The sequence below is a fragment of the Salvia splendens genome, chromosome 2, assembly GCF_004379255.2.
Source record: "Salvia splendens isolate huo1 chromosome 2, SspV2, whole genome shotgun sequence".
NCBI lineage: Eukaryota > Viridiplantae > Streptophyta > Magnoliopsida > Lamiales > Lamiaceae > Salvia > Salvia splendens.
The window spans coordinates 31808629-31826975 of NC_056033.1; the positions used below are offsets into that span (position 1 = coordinate 31808629).

The 18347-nt window shown below is 38.1% G+C and overlaps 1 protein-coding gene across 1 annotated transcript; it reads right to left on the bottom strand.

Moving 5' to 3' along the window:
- Positions 1–1340: 1340 nt before the first annotated feature.
- On the bottom strand, positions 1341–2924 carry LOC121769007 (alpha carbonic anhydrase 7-like). Its single transcript, XM_042165647.1, has 7 exons — positions 2683–2924; positions 2385–2596; positions 2210–2316; positions 1994–2108; positions 1742–1909; positions 1594–1647; positions 1341–1515 (listed from the first exon to the last, which is right to left on the bottom strand). Exons 1-7 carry the CDS (start codon positions 2762–2764, stop codon positions 1435–1437), a joined length of 819 nt encoding a protein of 272 aa, XP_042021581.1. The 5' UTR covers positions 2765–2924; the 3' UTR covers positions 1341–1434.
- Positions 2925–18347: the final 15423 nt, after the last annotated feature.

Sequence of the window (18347 nt, forward strand, 5' to 3'; positions counted from 1 at the left end):
GGTGACGAAGGACTTGGGGAATCTCAAGTACTTTCTTGGGATTGAAGTGCTAAGGTCAACCAAAGGAATTTTTCTGCGACAAAGGAAGTATATCTTGGACATCCTAGCAGAGACTGGCCTACTGGAATGTAAACCAGCAGACACTCCTCTGGCAGTTAATCACGGATTACAAATCAGAGAAGGAGCCAAGTTGGCTGACCGTAGTCGATATCAGCGACTAGTCGGAAAACTCATATATCTCTCGCACACTAGGCCAGATATTGCCTATGCAGTTGGGGTCGTAAGTCAGTTCATGCATAAGCCGCATACAGATCACATGGAGGCAGCACTTAGGATTTGTCGGTATTTGAAGGGAACTCCAGGGCATGGAGTGTTGTTCGCTAAAAATGGGCATCTTGAGATTCATGGTTATACAGATGCTGACTGGGCAGGGAACCCAAACGATAGGAAGTCTACAGCAGGCTACTTTACCTTTGTTGGAGGTAATTTGGTAACATGGAGAAGTAAGAAGCAGAAGGTGGTGGCTCTTTCGAGTGCCGAAGCAGAATTTCGTGGGATTAAAAGTGGGTTGACCGAGATTTTATGGTTAAGGAGATTGATGAAAGAGATTAATCTCCCTCCAAGCAAGTGCCAGTTGTATTGTGATAACAAAGCCGCTATAAGCATCTCACAAAATCCAGTACAACATGATCGAACGAAGCATGTGGAGGTTGACAGACACTTCATCAAAGAAAACATTGAGAATGGGATTGTCGAACTCCCTTTTGTTCGCTCTGAGGATCAACTTGCCGACATCCTAACTAAAACAGTCAACTCAAGGAGCTTTGAAGATGTGCTTTCCAAATTGAGTTTTGGAGATCCCACCACTCAATTTGAGGGGGAGTGTTGAGAAAATGGGAAGTATCAATAAGCATTAAAGAAGAATAGAGTTCCAAGAATGGAGTTCCAAGAAGCATTGAAGATGTGCATGCATTGTTCCAATAGTAGTGTAGTTCCATGAATATACATTTATTGTAGGATCTCAAAAGTCACCAACATCCCTATAAATATATGGGTGTTGAGTACCATTTTATCATTCAATCAAAATACAATAATCTTCTCCCATTGCTTTCTTCTCTAAATATGTTGTCTATACCATTTAAAAAATATGTCATAGCTAATCTCCTATGACTAAAATAATCCTACAATTCAATCCTAGATTATATCTTGGTATTATTTTATCTTGTCAACTGAACACCACCACCGTGTAATCTTTAACGTGATTATGAATCCTATACTTTCTTCGTCAATATATTCATTACTTCTATTAGCAGAGGATTAACTAAAAGATGAAATTGGACTAGATTAAATTAACTCATCAAAATTCCCAGCTCATCGAAATCATTAATAAATGTATACATAGGTCAAAATAATAATAAGAAGAAAAAAATTGAATCAATTGGAATCTCCTGGCCCATAAAGGTACAAATCCCGGTTGTTGTGAGGCTGCAAGGGCCTAGCATTTTCCTTTGCGTACTGTCAAATTAAACAATAAAACCATAAATATAATATAGAATAAAATTGGGAATAATTCAACTTTGCATCATCTCTTACATCATGAACAGCTTCTCTCATCAATCTAACTTGATCTCTGGAAACAGTCTTCACCTAAAGATCATTAAAATGATTGATCAGATATTCAACTTCCACATTTAAATTTATGAATTAAGAAAAATAAGTGGTGGTTTAATTGAAGTTATACCTTTTTATTAAGTGTCCAAATAACTCCTTCGGTACATGGAGGGACTGTGAGTGACCCCAAATATCTGTAAAATCTCTTGCTACCAAACTGTATATCGTTGGGGTCCACCATTCCCAAAGCACTCTCTTCATCCTTGTTATCAACGATCGATGATATATTTGCCATTAACTGTGAATATTGATACACGATTAGGCAGTGAAATTAGAGAAATTGTAAATAACAAATTTGTTAGTTATCGTATCTTGTTAGTACCTTGGAAAGAAATTGATCAGGTGTTCCGATCTTGTACAAGATTCCGACAACGGCTATCCTATTTATAAGATTTGGATCCGTGCTTAGGTGCACCAAATGCAGCTCCATGTCGTACCTGTTGTTAACAACCATCAATACTAGATGAGACGCAGCACTAATGTGGAATTCTGGTGTGCATCGACGAACCCTCACACAAACATATTAACAAGAGAGTACCTTCGGCCGTTGATAGTGTGCTCTGAGGGAGAGTGCCAATGGGCGTACCGGAGAGGGTAATTGGTGCCGTTGATGAATAGTGATCCAGCGCCACCACTCCACTCAATCTGCATCAACATAAATATGCTCATCTTTAACATATAAATATATAAGAGTAGTAATTGAATAAACTTACTTGTATATCATGCCCTCTATTCTTGACAGTTGCATTACCAACGTTGTAAATCCTATTTTCCGGCTTTGAAATTATTTTTACTCTTTCATTTGACATATCTATTGGGGATTGCAAAGTGCCATTGTTGCATGCACCCCATTCTTTTTTCATTGTTCCCCAATTTTTTGGACCCTTTTCACTTTTTGCCCCATAATCAAACTCCCTTTCATTCTCTGAAACCACACAAAAAAAAAAGGTCACAATCTAAATCTAAACAATGGTTGAGAATTCTAAGAGGAAGGTGATTTTGCATACATACCTACTTCTTGAGCATTGCAAAACATAACAATACAAGAAATGACGAGGGCTAGAATGTAGAGAGATGTAACTCTGCGCTCCATTTTATTCTATCTTTTCTTGATCTTTATGATATGAAATCAAAGTTTGCAGATGGGATTATGAGAATTCCTGTTAATTTAGAACTTGAATAATGAGTAGGCGATGTTATGTTAGTATTTATAACACGAAAAATAATTGAATTTGGTTGCGCGTCGTGCTGGACTGGAAATTTCCTCCATGTTTCTTGTTGTGTGTCATAGTGTGAAACTCGATTTAGCTATTAATAAACCGGCAGTGACAGCAAATTACCAATATCATTAGGTAAAGAATGATAGAATATGATACCTCATACGCGTCGTTTCCTTCACTTAAAAAAAAGAGAAATAATTTATTATCAAGAAAGCTGAGGGTTGTGTGTATTTGTTCTTACCTAACTATAAATTTATTGTTTCTGCAAACTTTTCTATGTCCCCAAAATAATTGAGTTATTATGTACATCTACAATTACGTACATTTATCTTTTCTCTAAATTTTTAACTTTTTTTTTCTTATTAACTGTTTTAAAATACCATAAATAATAGTACTACTAAATAACAGAAAAAACTATACTCTTCCATATCAAAAAGCATGCTCCAGATAACATATAACATATTTAGTCAAATAATGCGCCCCGATTCATGGGGCGCACGCCCTGCCGCCCCATCCACCCACACCTCGGATTTTTACCTCATCGACCCGGTGGCCTCGTGCCACTAACATTATTCATATTACTTCCTCCGTCCCCAAAGAATATGCACTGTGGGGTCGGCACGGGTTTTAATGCAAAATTAGTAAAGTACGAGATACGTAGAGAGAAAGAGTAATTAAAGTATTATTAATGGGGAATGTGTCTCACCTCATTAAAGAGAAAAGAGTTTTTAAAATTAGAAAGTGCATATTCTTGTGAGACAGATTAAAAAGGAGATAGTATATTATTATGGGACGGAGGAAGTATTATCTTTATTCCATTCGTCTTTTTCTATGATTATATATAAGCTCGGTTATTTTGATAATATAGTACTGTACTTAATGAAATGGCATACAACATTTGTCATAAGATGAGGTCATGGAGGGTGTCACGCAGTGGTTAGATAATGTTTGGACCATTAATTATTGAGAGACCAATTTAATAGATAGGGAGACCAATTTTGACTGTGGATCCGATACAGGCAATTCCAAATGCTAAAAGCCAAAGAACCATGAGATGAGTTCGTAATTCATGAAGTTTATTGTTATTAAATTTAATAAAATCTGGTTCAGAAATCTTATATGGCATTTTCAAAGGAGAAAATAAAACTAGTTGTCAAAATAGGAATGAGATAGTAAAAGTATTTTTGGGCCCAATAATTTGTAGACCACTGACCCAACTTTAGGCCCTGAGAATCCGTTCTTAACATAACTAGGCCTAGCTGGATTCAATTTCGTCTCTTGGGCCAAGTCCACAGACCTTTTGGCATTTGATGTTTTAAAGTGTGTGATCTATTAATATAATATTATAAGTTTGTGGGACGCTTTTTAAAAGGGTTTTTTTTTATAAAATAAACTCCTATTGGAGGAAATTGGAAATTACAAATAAATTCCTATAGAAAAAAGGAAACTACAACTGACATCAAGAGGGCTCGAACATGGCACTTTATACAATAATGTCTAAGTTCCTTGCCACTAGGACAAATGCTCTAGACACGCTTTTTAAAAGGGTTATTGGGGTACACATTGCTTGCAAATTTACTAATTCTTTGTTGTGATAATGATTTGCATCAACAAATCATCGATGCACCTCCAAACTTATTTTAATTTGACTAAATTATCACGGTTTTGTTTTGAAGAAAATTCTCAAAGAGTTGGGATAGCTTTATATTCACTAGTTATTCTATGTGGAATGTGGTTTTTACCCCAAACACTATTCAATCAAATCTAACACTTTATCCTATCAAACTTGGCCAAGATATTTATTCCACACATTACCAACAAATCAAAACACCATTTTCATATTTTCCTAACCTCTCTCCACCTTCCTACTTTAATCATGATCACGCCATATATTTTAACTCGATCCTGACTAATTTGTCTATCACACACAAACCATAATGTTGTTTAATTTTTAATGATTTTGAATTTTCAACATTTTCTTATATGGTGAATGGTATATGTTGCAGAGATACTGAAAAGATTTTTCCCTTGATTTGGGTTTGTTAGTTTGATCAAGTGCTTTAAGGGCAGGGTGGGTAATCTTGAGCACAAAACATATAATATATTTGGCTTACATCATCAATATATATTTATAGATAGCCGAATTTAATATTTTGTACTCGATATATCCTGTTTCACTGCTTCAGTATCCAGTAGATTTTAATTTGGTTACCGGAAGATTCCATTCAAAGTTTAAAGTTAGGAAAAAGTTAGTGAAGCCCACTTTTTTAAAGTTTAAACCCTATTTCTCGTATTCCTGTTTTTATATGTGTAGAATAAAGTGAGCCAAAACATGAATTCAATTAAATTGCACTACCTAAATTAATATTTTATGTTTCCACTTACCTTGTTTGCTATGAATGCACACGATATTAAACAGTGTGATAATCCCAGTTATCCCACGTAATGAACTTTGTTTTAGAATATACTATTAGTCAATTTTTACATTTTATATGGAGTATTATATATATATATATATATATATATATATATATATATATATATATATATATCCACATTATAGTATATGAGGTTATCAGATTAGCCATCTCATGTGTTCAAAACTTTTCCAGCTCAAAAATGATAAAAGTGGACAATTAATGGGGGACGGATATAGTAGCAGTTATGATAGAGACATTGCTACTTTCCCGACATTGTTTGTTCTTTCGATGTTTACTTTTAACAATAATCACCTTATGTATCTTTGATTTCTATCACTTGTTGTTCAGTTATTTCTCTTTCACAATCTCTAGTGCTCGGATTGCAACTGTTTTTGGTGACATCAATACCAAAAAGCCATAACTATTAATAGTTGTTTGGACCCAATATTAAAATCCTAACTTCGTCAATTGTTAGAGTACTATCTATTAAAACTACCTACTACACTACTCTGTCTACTCCCTTCGTTCCACTACGACACATTTTCTGTGAAAGTGTGTCCATGCAAACTACTGGAGCTCGGCTTCTGAGCTCGGAAATGAAGCTCGGCTTTGAGTCCGGTTGTGATCGAGTGGTGGAGCCTCGGCAGCTCCGAGAAGAGATCAAGAAATAAAGCTCGGCTTTGAGCTAGCCGAGAAAGGCAGTTCGGTTGATAACCGAGAAAGGCAGTTCGGTTGATAGCCGAGAAATGCAGTTCGGTTGCTAACCAAGAATGGCAGTTCGGTTTTAGCCGAGCAGCGGTTATAACTAACTGTGAGAAATAGAGTTAGTTGGATTTTATTTCTTGATTGCATCTTGTATAAATAGCTCGATAGAGCTCAGTAGTGAGAGACGCAGAACACAGATTACACACACAATTAGAAGAGAATTCTTGCACTAGCTAGCGTTTGCTTAGAGTGATAGATTGTGAGTGTGAAGTTCTTGTATTGAGAGTTCCATCAATAAGATTCCGGTCATCTTCTCCGTGGACGTAGGTGGATTATCACCGAACCACGTTATATCGTTTGCGTGCTTTATTTCCTCGTTCGTGCGTGTGTGAGATCGGCGGTATCACGACCCAACAAGTGGCGCCGTCTGTGGGAAGACTTCCACGATTTGCCGATTGATTGGTTTCTGGGTGAGTTCGTGTCTAGAGGTTCCGTTGTATAAGCTGATCTTGGCGATTGCCCACCGCTCGTTTTGAGAAATGTCTACAGCCAAGTTCGAGGTGGAAAAGTTCACCGGGAGAAACGATTTTGGGCTGTGGAGGCTGAAGATGAAGGCCATCTTGATGCAGCAAGGCCTATGGGATATCTTGAAGAATGAAGGTGACGCTAAAGAAGGCAAACCTGATGCTGATGAAAAGGAGAAGCAAAGGCTTCAAGATATGCAGTATAAGGCTTATAGCACCCTGATCTTGAACCTCACGGACAGGGTGCTAAGGGAAGTTTCCAAGGAGGAGACGGCTGCAGGAGTATGGGGGAAACTTGAGTCATTGTACATGACCAAGTCTCTGGCGAACCGGTTACATTTGAAGCAAAGGCTTCTTGCTTTCAAGTTTTCAGATGGGAAGAGCATTTCTGAACAGCTCGAGGAGTTTGGGAAATGCATAGATGATCTTGAGAATATCGATGAGGTCATTAAAGATGAGGATAAGGCATTGATGTTGCTCAATTCCCTGCCTAAAAGTTATGAGCACTTCAAGGATGCAGTGCTTCTTGGAAGAGAAACCAAGGTCACCTATGAAGAGATTCATTCTGCATTGAAGATGAAGGAATCGCAGAAGGCTAATAACAAACAAACTGATCCAGTAGCTGAGAGTCTGCATGTGAAAAATAATCAGAATAAAAGGGGTTCCAAGAAGAAGTTCCAGAAGAAGGAAGAAGGTGGAGTATGGAAGGAGAAGAGAAGCTGTCACTACTGTAAGAAACCGGGCCATTTAAAGAAGCATTGTTTTGCTTGGAAGAGGAAACAAGAGCAAGAAAAGGCTGGGAACATAGAGACTGCTGATCTGGCTCAGGATGTTGAAGATAATGAAGCTTTGAATATCCACTCAGGGGCCAAGATTGAAGAATGCTGGATCATGGATTCAGGGTGCTCCTTCCACATTTGCTCACACAAATCTTGGTTCCAAGAATTATCAGCTTGGGAAGGATCAGTGATGCTAGGAAATGATCAAGTGTGCAATGTAAAGGGCATTGGGAACATCAGATTGAGGATGAAGGATGGGAGTATGAAGACTCTCACAGAAGTCAGATTCATTCCTCAAATCAAGAGAAATTTAATATCTCTTGGAATGCTAGAGTCAAAAGGGTGCAGATTCAACTCTGGTGATGGGATCCTCACAGTAACAAAAGGCACCAGAATTGTGATGGAGGCCCAGAGAAAGAACAGCCTATACTATTTGCTGGGTGAAACCGTGGTTGATGCTGTGAATCTTGCCCAGACAGAAGACCTGCATCTATGGCATGCCAGGCTTGGACATGTGGGTGAGAAAGGCATAAGAGAGCTGGCTAAACAAGGAGTGATGAAGTTAAGTGCATCAGACAGCCTAAAGAAATGTGAATCTTGCATTCTAGGAAAGGCAAAGAAGCTGCCATTTTCTGGTGGGAAACACACTTCATCAGCCCCATTTGTGTATGCCCACAGTGACTTGTGGGGGCCATCCCAAACTGAATCCATAGGTGGAGGTAAGTATTTCATCTCCATCATAGATGATTACTCAAGAAAAGTGTGGATTTACATTCTAAGAGAGAAGTCCCAAGCTTTTGAAAAATTTAGAGAATGGCATGCTAGATATGAGAATGAAAAGGGCTCAGTGCTTAAATATCTAAGGACTGATAATGGCATGGAGTTTCTGTCTGCGGAGTTTGATAGTTTCTGTAAGGTGAAAGGGATAAGAAGGCATAGGACCGTGCCAAGAAATCCTCAACAGAACGGGCTGGCAGAAAGAATGAATAGGACATTGCTAGAAAGGGTGAGGTGCATGCTATTCTACTCTGGAATGCCAAAGAGATTCTGGGCAGAGGCTGTCTCTACTGCAGCTAATCTGATCAATAAGTGTCCATCATCTGCTATATCCAATGAGACCCCAGATCAAAGATGGTATGGAAGCCTAGGTGATTACTCAGCCTTGAAGGTGTTTGGGTGTGCTGCTTATGCACACATTAAGCAGAGTAAATTGGAGCCAAGGGCAAAGAAATGTGTGTTGTTGGGATACCAAGATGGGGTAAAAGGATACAGATTGTGGAATTTGGATAGAGAAGGCAGAAATATCATTGTGAGCAGAGATGTGACATTCAATGAAGAGGAGATGCCATTTAAAGATGATGGGAAGCCCTCTGGTGGTGGCAGTAGCTCTGAAATGCAAAACCTTGAGTTTGGTGGAGAATCTGCTGGAACAGACACTGATGAGGATGTTGTGATCACAGGAAATCAAGAAGAAGGTGGAGCAACTAGCTCTCAACATACTCAGAACACAGGTGAGCAGGAGTCACCAGTGCAGCAAGCTGCTGCAGCTCAAGGGGCCAGAAGAAATCCAAGAAGAAATGCAGGCCTACCTAGCAGATTCTCAGATTATGACATGAGCTTCTTTGCTCTATGTGTAGCAGAAGTACTCATGTTTTCAGAACCCTCAACCTATGAAGAAGCCATGAGTTGCAAGGAAAGTCAGAAATGGATCAAGGCCATGGAAGAAGAAATAGAGTCCTTGCTGAAAAATGGGACTTGGATTTTGGTGACTGATCCAGGGACTCAGAAGCTGATCAGTTGCAAATGGCTGTTTAAGAAGAAAGTAGAGGTGGGGGAAGTTGAAAGCATACGGTTTAAGGCAAGGCTGGTTGCTAGAGGATTCACACAAGTAGAGGGTATTGACTACACAGAGGTGTTCTCTCCAGTGGTGAAGCACACTTCCATTCGGATCTTATTGGCCATGACTGCTCATTTCAACTGGGAGCTGCATCAACTTGATGTGAAGACAGCATTTTTGCATGGAGATCTAGAGGAAACGATCTATATGATGCAGCCTAAGGGTTTTGAGAAGCCGGGAGAAGAAAAGAAAGTTTGCTTGTTAAAGAAAAGCCTATATTGGCTCAAGCAAAGCAGCCGGCAGTGGAACAAGAAGTTTCATGAGCAGATGGAATTGATGGCATTTGAGAGATCCAGTTTTGATAGCTGCGTGTATGTCAAGAGAAGTGGAAATCTAATACTGGCCTATCTACTGCTGTATGTGGATGATATTCTGCTGGCAGGATCAAGCAAGAGTGAGCTGCTGTCTGTCAAGGAGGAGTTGAAGCAGAGATTTGATATGAAAGATCTTGGGGAAGCCAAGAGAATCTTGGGTATGGATATTGTCAGGAACAGAAAGAAGAAAGAACTGAAATTGGTTCAGGCTGATTATATCAGAAAGGTGGTAGAAAAATACCAGGTAAGGAGTGAAAAGTCAGTATCCACTCCATTGGCTAGCTGCTTCAAACTCAGTAAAGAACAGATGCCAAAGACAGCTGAAGATAGAGAAGAGATGAGCAGGATACCCTATGCAAATATAGTGGGAAGTGTGATGTACTTGATGATATGTACAAGGCCGGATGTGGCTCATGCCATAAGCGTTGCAAGCAGATATATGGCTGATCCAGGTAGGGATCACTGGGCAGCACTAAAGTGGATTCTGAAATATCTGAAAGGGTCTGTCATGGTTGGCTTGAAGTTTGGTGGTGGAGTTTGGTCTGAGGAGAGGGAAGTCCTAGAAGGATTCTGTGACTCGGATTATGCGGCTAACTTAGACAACAGAAAGTCTCAGAGTGGTTACATCTTCACACTATATGGCACAGCAATCAGCTGGAAATCAAATTTGCAGTCTGTGGTTGCACTGTCCACAACCGAAGCTGAGTATATTTCTCTGACTGAGGCTGCAAAGGAAGGAAAATGGTTGCAAGGAATCTTGGAAGATTTAGGAATGAAGCTGGGAGCAGTGAAGATTAACTGTGACAGCAACTCGGCTATATGTTTAGCAAAACATCAAATGTTCCATGAGAGGTCGAAGCATATAGATGTGAGGAGACACTTCATCAGAGATGAGATTCAAAGTGGAAAGATCAATGTGGTGAAAGTTCCTACCGAAGAAAATGCATCAGACATGTTGACAAAATCTCTGCCAACTTCGAAATTCAAACATTGTTTGAAGTTGGTTGAGATTGTGGAGTGTTGAAGCTTGTAACAAGGATTGAGAAGGGAATCCAGATATTGATGGAGTTTTGCAAGGACAAGGTGGAGATTTGTGAAAGTGTGTCCATGCAAACTACTGGAGCTCGGCTTCTGAGCTCGGAAATGAAGCTCGGCTTTGAGTCCGGTTGTGATCGAGTGGTGGAGCCTCGGCAGCTCCGAGAAGAGATCAAGAAATAAAGCTCGGCTTTGAGCTAGCCGAGAAAGGCAGTTCGGTTGATAACCGAGAAAGGCAGTTCGGTTGATAGCCGAGAAATGCAGTTCGGTTGCTAACCAAGAATGGCAGTTCGGTTTTAGCCGAGCAGCGGTTATAACTAACTGTGAGAAATAGAGTTAGTTGGATTTTATTTCTTGATTGCATCTTGTATAAATAGCTCGATAGAGCTCAGTAGTGAGAGACGCAGAACACAGATTACACACACAATTAGAAGAGAATTCTTGCACTAGCTAGCGTTTGCTTAGAGTGATAGATTGTGAGTGTGAAGTTCTTGTATTGAGAGTTCCATCAATAAGATTCCGGTCATCTTCTCCGTGGACGTAGGTGGATTATCACCGAACCACGTTATATCGTTTGCGTGCTTTATTTCCTCGTTCGTGCGTGTGTGAGATCGGCGGTATCACGACCCAACATTTTCCTTTTTAGTTTGTCTCAATTAAGATGACACATTTCATTTTTCGGAAACTTTCCCTCTCCAATTAATACATTCAACCACTTTTCTCACTCATATTAAAATATCCATCTTTATTTCTCTCTCTATTTTAATAATTACACCTACATTTTCTTTCTTCAATTAAACACATTAACCAATAACTTCTAAAATCTCGTGTCGGCCAAGAAATGTGTCATTTTAGCCGGGACGGAGGGGGTATGAAATTTAAATTCTGCATCTAATTAATTAAGTATATGCACTATGTACCTAAGAGTCTCGACACGAAAAATGATCTAATTAATACAAATATATGTGTTTCTTCCTAACTAACCTTCCACAATTCATCTTAAATGGTACTAAGATAGTAGTAGTTACTTTGAACTTTTCAATGGAAGTAAAGTAATTACTGATAAGAACCTAATTAGGCTAAGTAGTGTACATATAAATTACTACTAAATAATTTCTCTAGCAACTCGAATTGATAATTAATTGTACCAAACTAACATAAATGCCAAAAAAAATACTAATTGAACCCAATGTATTGAAGTAGTAGTAACATATATGGACTATTACTGTTTTTTGCGGATGAGAAGAAAGATCGAAGGAAAGCGTGAAATATTGCATAGTTAAAAAAATTAAAAGGTTATATAATCTCGAATCATCCTTAAATGTTTTGCTGAGAAACTATTTATGCAGATCTCGAGGATCCAACAGAAACTGACAAATTGGAAGAAAAGAAATAATGCTAGTTCATTTTCAGATGGACCTACTCTCGAAGCATAGTCAAAAAATCCAAAATGAGGCTCCCACACCAACATTTTTTTAATTTAAACAAATTGAAAAAGGTAACAGGAGTGGAAAATATGGGAGCTTTGATCGAGGGAGTTGAAAAACACAGCATGGTATACTCCAGTAGATTCAAAGTTGGGGTGGTCCACTAGTTGCATTCCCCTGCACTGCACAACATTACTCAATAGTCAAATGCTATCAAGACCAATAAAAATTGTGCCCATGCTCAAAAGCGCCACTTTGAGGTAGTTGCTTTTATAGACGCATCGATTTGAAAAAGGATTAGCATCAGCTCTCGCAAATCGCCCGTGAATTCGTAGCTGCTGGCTCGAGCCGCACGCACTGCTCTTTGCCGCCACTCGCTAATGCAACAAGCGGTTGGACATATTCGAGCCGATTTCATATTTCTTTTATTAAAATTAAGGGATATTGACCCCTAATATTATGGAATTTTCTATAAGTTGAGGTTTTCTCCACAAACTTTAAATTTTGCAAATATTATCACCAACTTTTATTTTCTACTAACAAAAAAATTTCAGCTATATTAATGGATTGAAGAACAATTTTGGAGTGTGTAATTCAAGAAAAACTATGTTCAAAGATTGAAGAACTTGAAGCTCTCGAAATTGTTGTCGAGAAATTATGAAAAAAAAACTCTTATCATGATAGTATTTGTCATAATTTTTTCGCCGTTGAGAAATAACTAACTCGGATAAAGTTCGTGATATTATTTGTCAAGTTTAAAGTTCGTGGGAAAAATTCAACTTTTTGAAATGTCCATGATATTAGAGCATCCACTAATAGGACGCCCTAGCCAAGCAAATAAATTGACAAATACGATTAATTCATTTTAATTGTTGGTGTTTATCAAATATTAAAAAAATGAAGTGCAATGAGTTGTATATATAGAGTATAAATAATTTTTTTTTAAAAAAAATCGACTAGTCGATCGCTTGTCCACGCAATAGCGGGCTAGCGATCGGCTAACGGTGCTAGTCCGTGAATGAGAGCTCGTCCTACTTTTTCACCGAGCTCAATAGCGGGCGACCATGACGCCCGAGCCGCTAGCCGGTGGCTAGGGCGTGCATTTGTGTGCTACTGCGAATGCTCTTAGAGCACCCACAACAACCGTGCTCTTGCCAACGAGCACGGTTGTGGGCCCGGTGCCACTATTCCTGCCTGCTCTTAGGCAAAAGCACAACATCCACAGTTGTGCTCTTCCGCAAGGACGAGCACGATTCATTTTAAATAAAAATATTTCCATAACATTAAAATTCATTAAAAAACCGAAATAATATTACAAATTACAAATTACAAATAAAATAAAAAAGACATAATTAAAATCCTAAAAAATAAAAATTACATAATTAAAATCCTAAAAATTAAAAATTACATAATTAAAATACTAAAAATTAAAAATTACATAATTAAAGCTAAAAATATCCCCGTGGAATACTACTCATCCGGCGGCACTACCCCCAATTATTTTTGGAGGCCCAATATCATGGCCTCGTGCGATCGAAGTTGCGAGGGGGTCATAGTTGACCTATCGGCCATATTGAGTTGGGCCAAAAGGGTCCACAACGAGTTGGTGGGGGTGGAGGTGGCGCATAGGGAACGAGAAAGGGAGCGGGGTCGGGAGCATCACCGGATGGAGTCGCGGCGCGACGGCGGTTGGCCGCTGTCTTCTTCCTTCCTTGCGGTCGGCGTTGGGAACCGCTCGGGCCGGCGTCGGGGCTACCCAAGTTAACTCCGGCGAGTTGGCTAACCACGTCTTCGGAGCCGGAGTCGGATAAGGATACCGACCTTGATCGTTTGGAGGAGCCGCTAGAGGAGGATGTTATGCCTCCCCTATACTTCGGATGCGACCGAGTCTCCTGCCAAATGTTGAGGTACTTGAATGCCTTGTAGTTCATGGATTGGTAGGTCGACATGGCGGAACTGATGATGTCGACCTCGCTCCGGCCGCTCCCCGCCGACCGCTCTTCCTGGAGGTAATACCCCTAGAACTCGTTAATTTCTTCGTTGGCTCGGTAGATGGCGTTGCACACCATACTCTCGTTGCGCTCGATTGTTCCCTCCGGTCGGTTTTCATTGTACCGGCGACAGATGCGCCACCAAAAGTGATCGCCGGATTGGTTCGTGCCAACCTCCAAATCTTCGGAGATTGACAAATACGCCTTGAACGATTGCTCCATCTCCGCTGGCGAGTACGGTGTGCGGACACCGCGAGTAGGAGGAGTCGGAGTTTGGGAGGGGGCGGTCGACCTCGCTCTAGGCTCGGGTGTCCACCCATATCGCCCTTCGGGGGCATCTTGGTCGTCGATTGGGTATGGCCGGTAGCCATCCAGAACGCCCAAACTTTGGGTTTGAGGAGGGGCCGAATATTCTGTTTCCGAACTAGAAAACGGTTGTGAACCGAACCAATCGGGGTTCCAACCGTGGGAGCCCGGAGGGTGATCGCTTTGGCCGGACATTGTTATGTTGTATGTGTGGAAGAAATGGAGATGAGAGAATGTAGATGAGAATGGAAATGAGAGAATGTAGATGAAAATGGAAATGAGAGAATGTGGTGTGATTTTTTGTGTGACAGTGGTGGTATTTATAGATGAAAATGTGTATTTTTGGGGGAAAAAATAAAAAATAAAAATAAAAAGTGGTAGAAAACGGTAAAAAAATGGATATATTTTTTTTGGGAAGTGGAAAAATATTTTTTTTTTTTTTAATTGTTTTTTTTAATTAAAAACCGATTTTAAAAAAAAATCAAAGGCAACGGCTATGTCGTTGCCCAATCGCAGCACGCCTCGTCACCTGCTCGCTGGCACGGACGTGCTCGATGCATCGAGCAGCGCCGTGCCAACGGCACGAGCGCAGCGGCAGGCGAGCTCTTCCGTGCTGCTGGCACGGACGGACGGACGCCGTCCGTCCACCGTTGCAGATGCTCTTAGGGCCAATATGCCTGAAATTAAATATAATGATTTAAATAATTATAATTGAAATTTCTTTTCGTTTATAGAAAATCAAAAATCAATTTTCTTATTTCATTTAGGACGAGGGAGTAGTATAATTTATAGCGAAAAAGTTTCTAATAATAAAAATAGGCTAATTTTAGTGGACATATGGAGGAGTACAAAACACGAAGCCTAGCAGTAATTGTATGAGATTTTGTATACACTCTTGATTCAATTGGCCCATCACTATTATTTTGCTCCTTTATAAAAAAAATTACTTTTTTTCAATATTTTTATTAACATACAAGATTAATTAGAATAATATTTTCATGTAGTTTACTACGCTTAAAATTTTAATGAATTTTCAAATTTAATGAAGTTTAATTATGTAATTTTACTGTTTAGATGAGTTTCATATTTTAATTAAGTAATTACAGTTTATATGAAATATCAATGAATTAAAAAGGGCGTCATAAAAATTTAAAGGTTAAGCTCAAGGATCGACCTCTACTGTGGGTGGGGAAATTTTAAATACATAATAATTTATAGAACAATACCTACTTGCGTCTACGTTCAAGAAGTCATCCAAATGATCAACCTACTTAACATGGGGCGAATTAGCACTCAATTATACTTATCATGAGGGATTCTTTCAATGCCGTGGGAGTTCATATGAACCAAGAAAACGAAGACACGACGTCGGACTCGCCCACACAGTCGAGCCGGTCAGAGCCCATCATCACGTGTCTTCCTAGTCGAACAAGGACTCGCCCAACACACTAAGGATTATAGTTTATTATCGTAGATCATATCCAACCATCCATGCATTTTTTGTCGATTTTTCTCAAATCAAATAGAAATGTCGAATCATTATTTTAAATCGGATCATTGTATTCATTTGAAACACAAGAAATACAATAATCATATTATTGTATCATTATTTTATTCATATTTTGCTCTTGAAAATCCTAGTTCATATGCTGCACAAATCTTAATACTTATTTCAAGTTGTGTTCATCAATCGCCACTCACTACCTACACTCGTGTGGCGCTTGATTTGTCTCATAGAAATTAAGTTTCAATCAACAACCTTTAAAAGTATGCCCAATTTTAATTAGGTGAAAATAAAACTAGATAAACTAGCTAGTAGTACAAGATAATGGAAATGTTCTCTACAAGTCGATATTCATAAAATATTAACTTAGAATACCAATCCTTAATCATAAACCGTGTAGCCCAATGACATGATTTACCCTCTTGTTAATTTGCAATCATTCCATTAACTATCTAACAATATTAAAATATTAGTGGAGAAAGAGTGCAAATACGCTAAATGAAAAAACCTCTGCATTGATTTTAAAAAGTGCATTGTCTAATTTACTTCGGAATGGGAGACAAGACTATGACCAAAATGCCCCCGAATGGAAGCTCTATTTAAGGCAGCTTTTTAAACCACGCCTGAGTTAATTACGGGATTAATCTATAAAGCAAAAAAAGCAATAAATTAACATTAAGAGAAATAGTATAGCGGAAGAAAAAGTTTGTTGATATACATTACGTACAACAACAGCATGAAAAGCAGAAATTATGTCTTACTAATACTTTGTATAATCCTCATTTAATAATCAATAATACAGCTTTAGCGATGTAGGCCAGAAATCATGGGCCCTTTAACTTTGGATAATTTTTGGGCCAGTGTACCCTTTCCATATTTCTTCTTATTTCTCCAATGATAGAATTGCAACGCCTGCGAGATAAAAGAGTACGCCGTTTTCCTTGTTTTACATTATGATTTTGTTTAGTTCAGGGTTAACTATGCTCTCTCACTCAAATTATTATTGCTATTATTGTATGCACTTCAAAATATCTTACTACACATAGAAATATATATATATATATATATGGTTGTGATCAATGTCGAACCAATTTTAAAGACCGAACTAGAGACCAAATCTGGGCCATTAGATCTAGTTTTTTTGATGAGATGTGCTGCTGTGTAAATTTTTCGGTCTTCATTACAAGCCCATTTTACTTCATTGTATAGATTTATTACTTCATTCCGTACATAATACCTTGAAACTACAACATGTTTTTACTTTCTTCCAGTAGGTTTTGAAATGATTCAACATATGTTTCAATTGAATTCATTGACCTGAGTTTTTACTTTATTTACATTAAAAAATGCAATTTATTCAAGTGCGTTTATTACTTCATTCAGAAACGTTATTACTTCATTGGATAAGGTTTTTACTTCATTCCAGTAGGACTTCACATACTTCATTCCAATAATTTATTGCATCATTCCATGTGTTTATTACATCATATCAGCGTTGTGGCGGTGGTGATAGATATTGTAGAGAGAAAGAACGACACGCGACGGTGAAACCGCATTTACGTATTGGAATGAAGTAATAATCCTACTGGAATGAAGTAAAAACCTACTGGAATGAAGTAAAAACCTACTGGAATGAATTTAAATCTTTGTAACATGTTTGTATGACTTATTTACCTTCGGATGAATTAAAACAGACTCGTGATGAAGGTGAAAATAAATTATAAATTTGTGCCTCTCATCCATAAAAAACTAGATAAAAAAACCCTAATTTGGTATGGTTCGGTCGTTCGGTCTTTAAGAGTGGATTTGTGAATAATGGGACTCTATATATATATATATATATATATATATATATGGATTTAAAAGACTTGGTTTATTTACTGCACTACTAATTATTTAGAAGAGCATTAACAACTCAAACCCTGAATTCATCATTTTAATTTTGCACTATTTGTAGCTCTCACTCACATTATTCAGTCATCTCTTGATTATACATGATCATATCACCGACTCGATCTCTTAAATTTCACCAAATAAGTAACTTGACCAAAATATTAGAGTATGTCAGATATCCGAACTCATAGCTTTTTTTTTATAAATTGAAATGTGTACTTATTAATAGTTTAATGTTGCATCAAATTAAGATGGTGTATATAATTGATTTTATTTCTACTCCTTCCGTTTTTCCATAGTTGAGTCATTTTTCCATTTTGGAAAATTTCCTTATAGTTGAGTCATTTCCCTATATAGTAACTTTTTTTTTCTTTCTTACTTTACTCCCTCTTACTTTATTACCTCTACTTTATTCACTTTCTACTTTTTCCCTCTCTTACTTTTTTATCTATTTATTTAACACATTCAACATCTCTTTCTTAAACTCCGTGCCGAAAAGTTTTGCCTCAACTATGAAAAAACGGAGAGAGTATTAGATACAATAGAGTTGATAAATTCAAAAGTAGAGTATATAATGGGTTTTAAGAGAAGTAATAGAAAATGAGTTGAAAAAGTTAATGGAATATGAGTTATTAATTTTATACTAATAAAATGTGAGTAT

Excerpts from the sequence above, each read along its gene's own strand:
- LOC121769007 (XM_042165647.1), bottom strand. The coding sequence starts at position 2,764 with ATGGAGCGCAGAGTTACATCTCTCTACATTCTAGCCCTCGTCATTTCT. Across the intron at positions 2,109-2,209 it reads CACACTATCAACGGCCGAAG|GTACGACATGGAGCTGCATT; the intron begins GTACTCTCTTGT and ends TGTTAACAACAG. Across the intron at positions 1,910-1,993 it reads CTGATCAATTTCTTTCCAAG|TTAATGGCAAATATATCATC; the intron begins GTACTAACAAGA and ends CAATATTCACAG.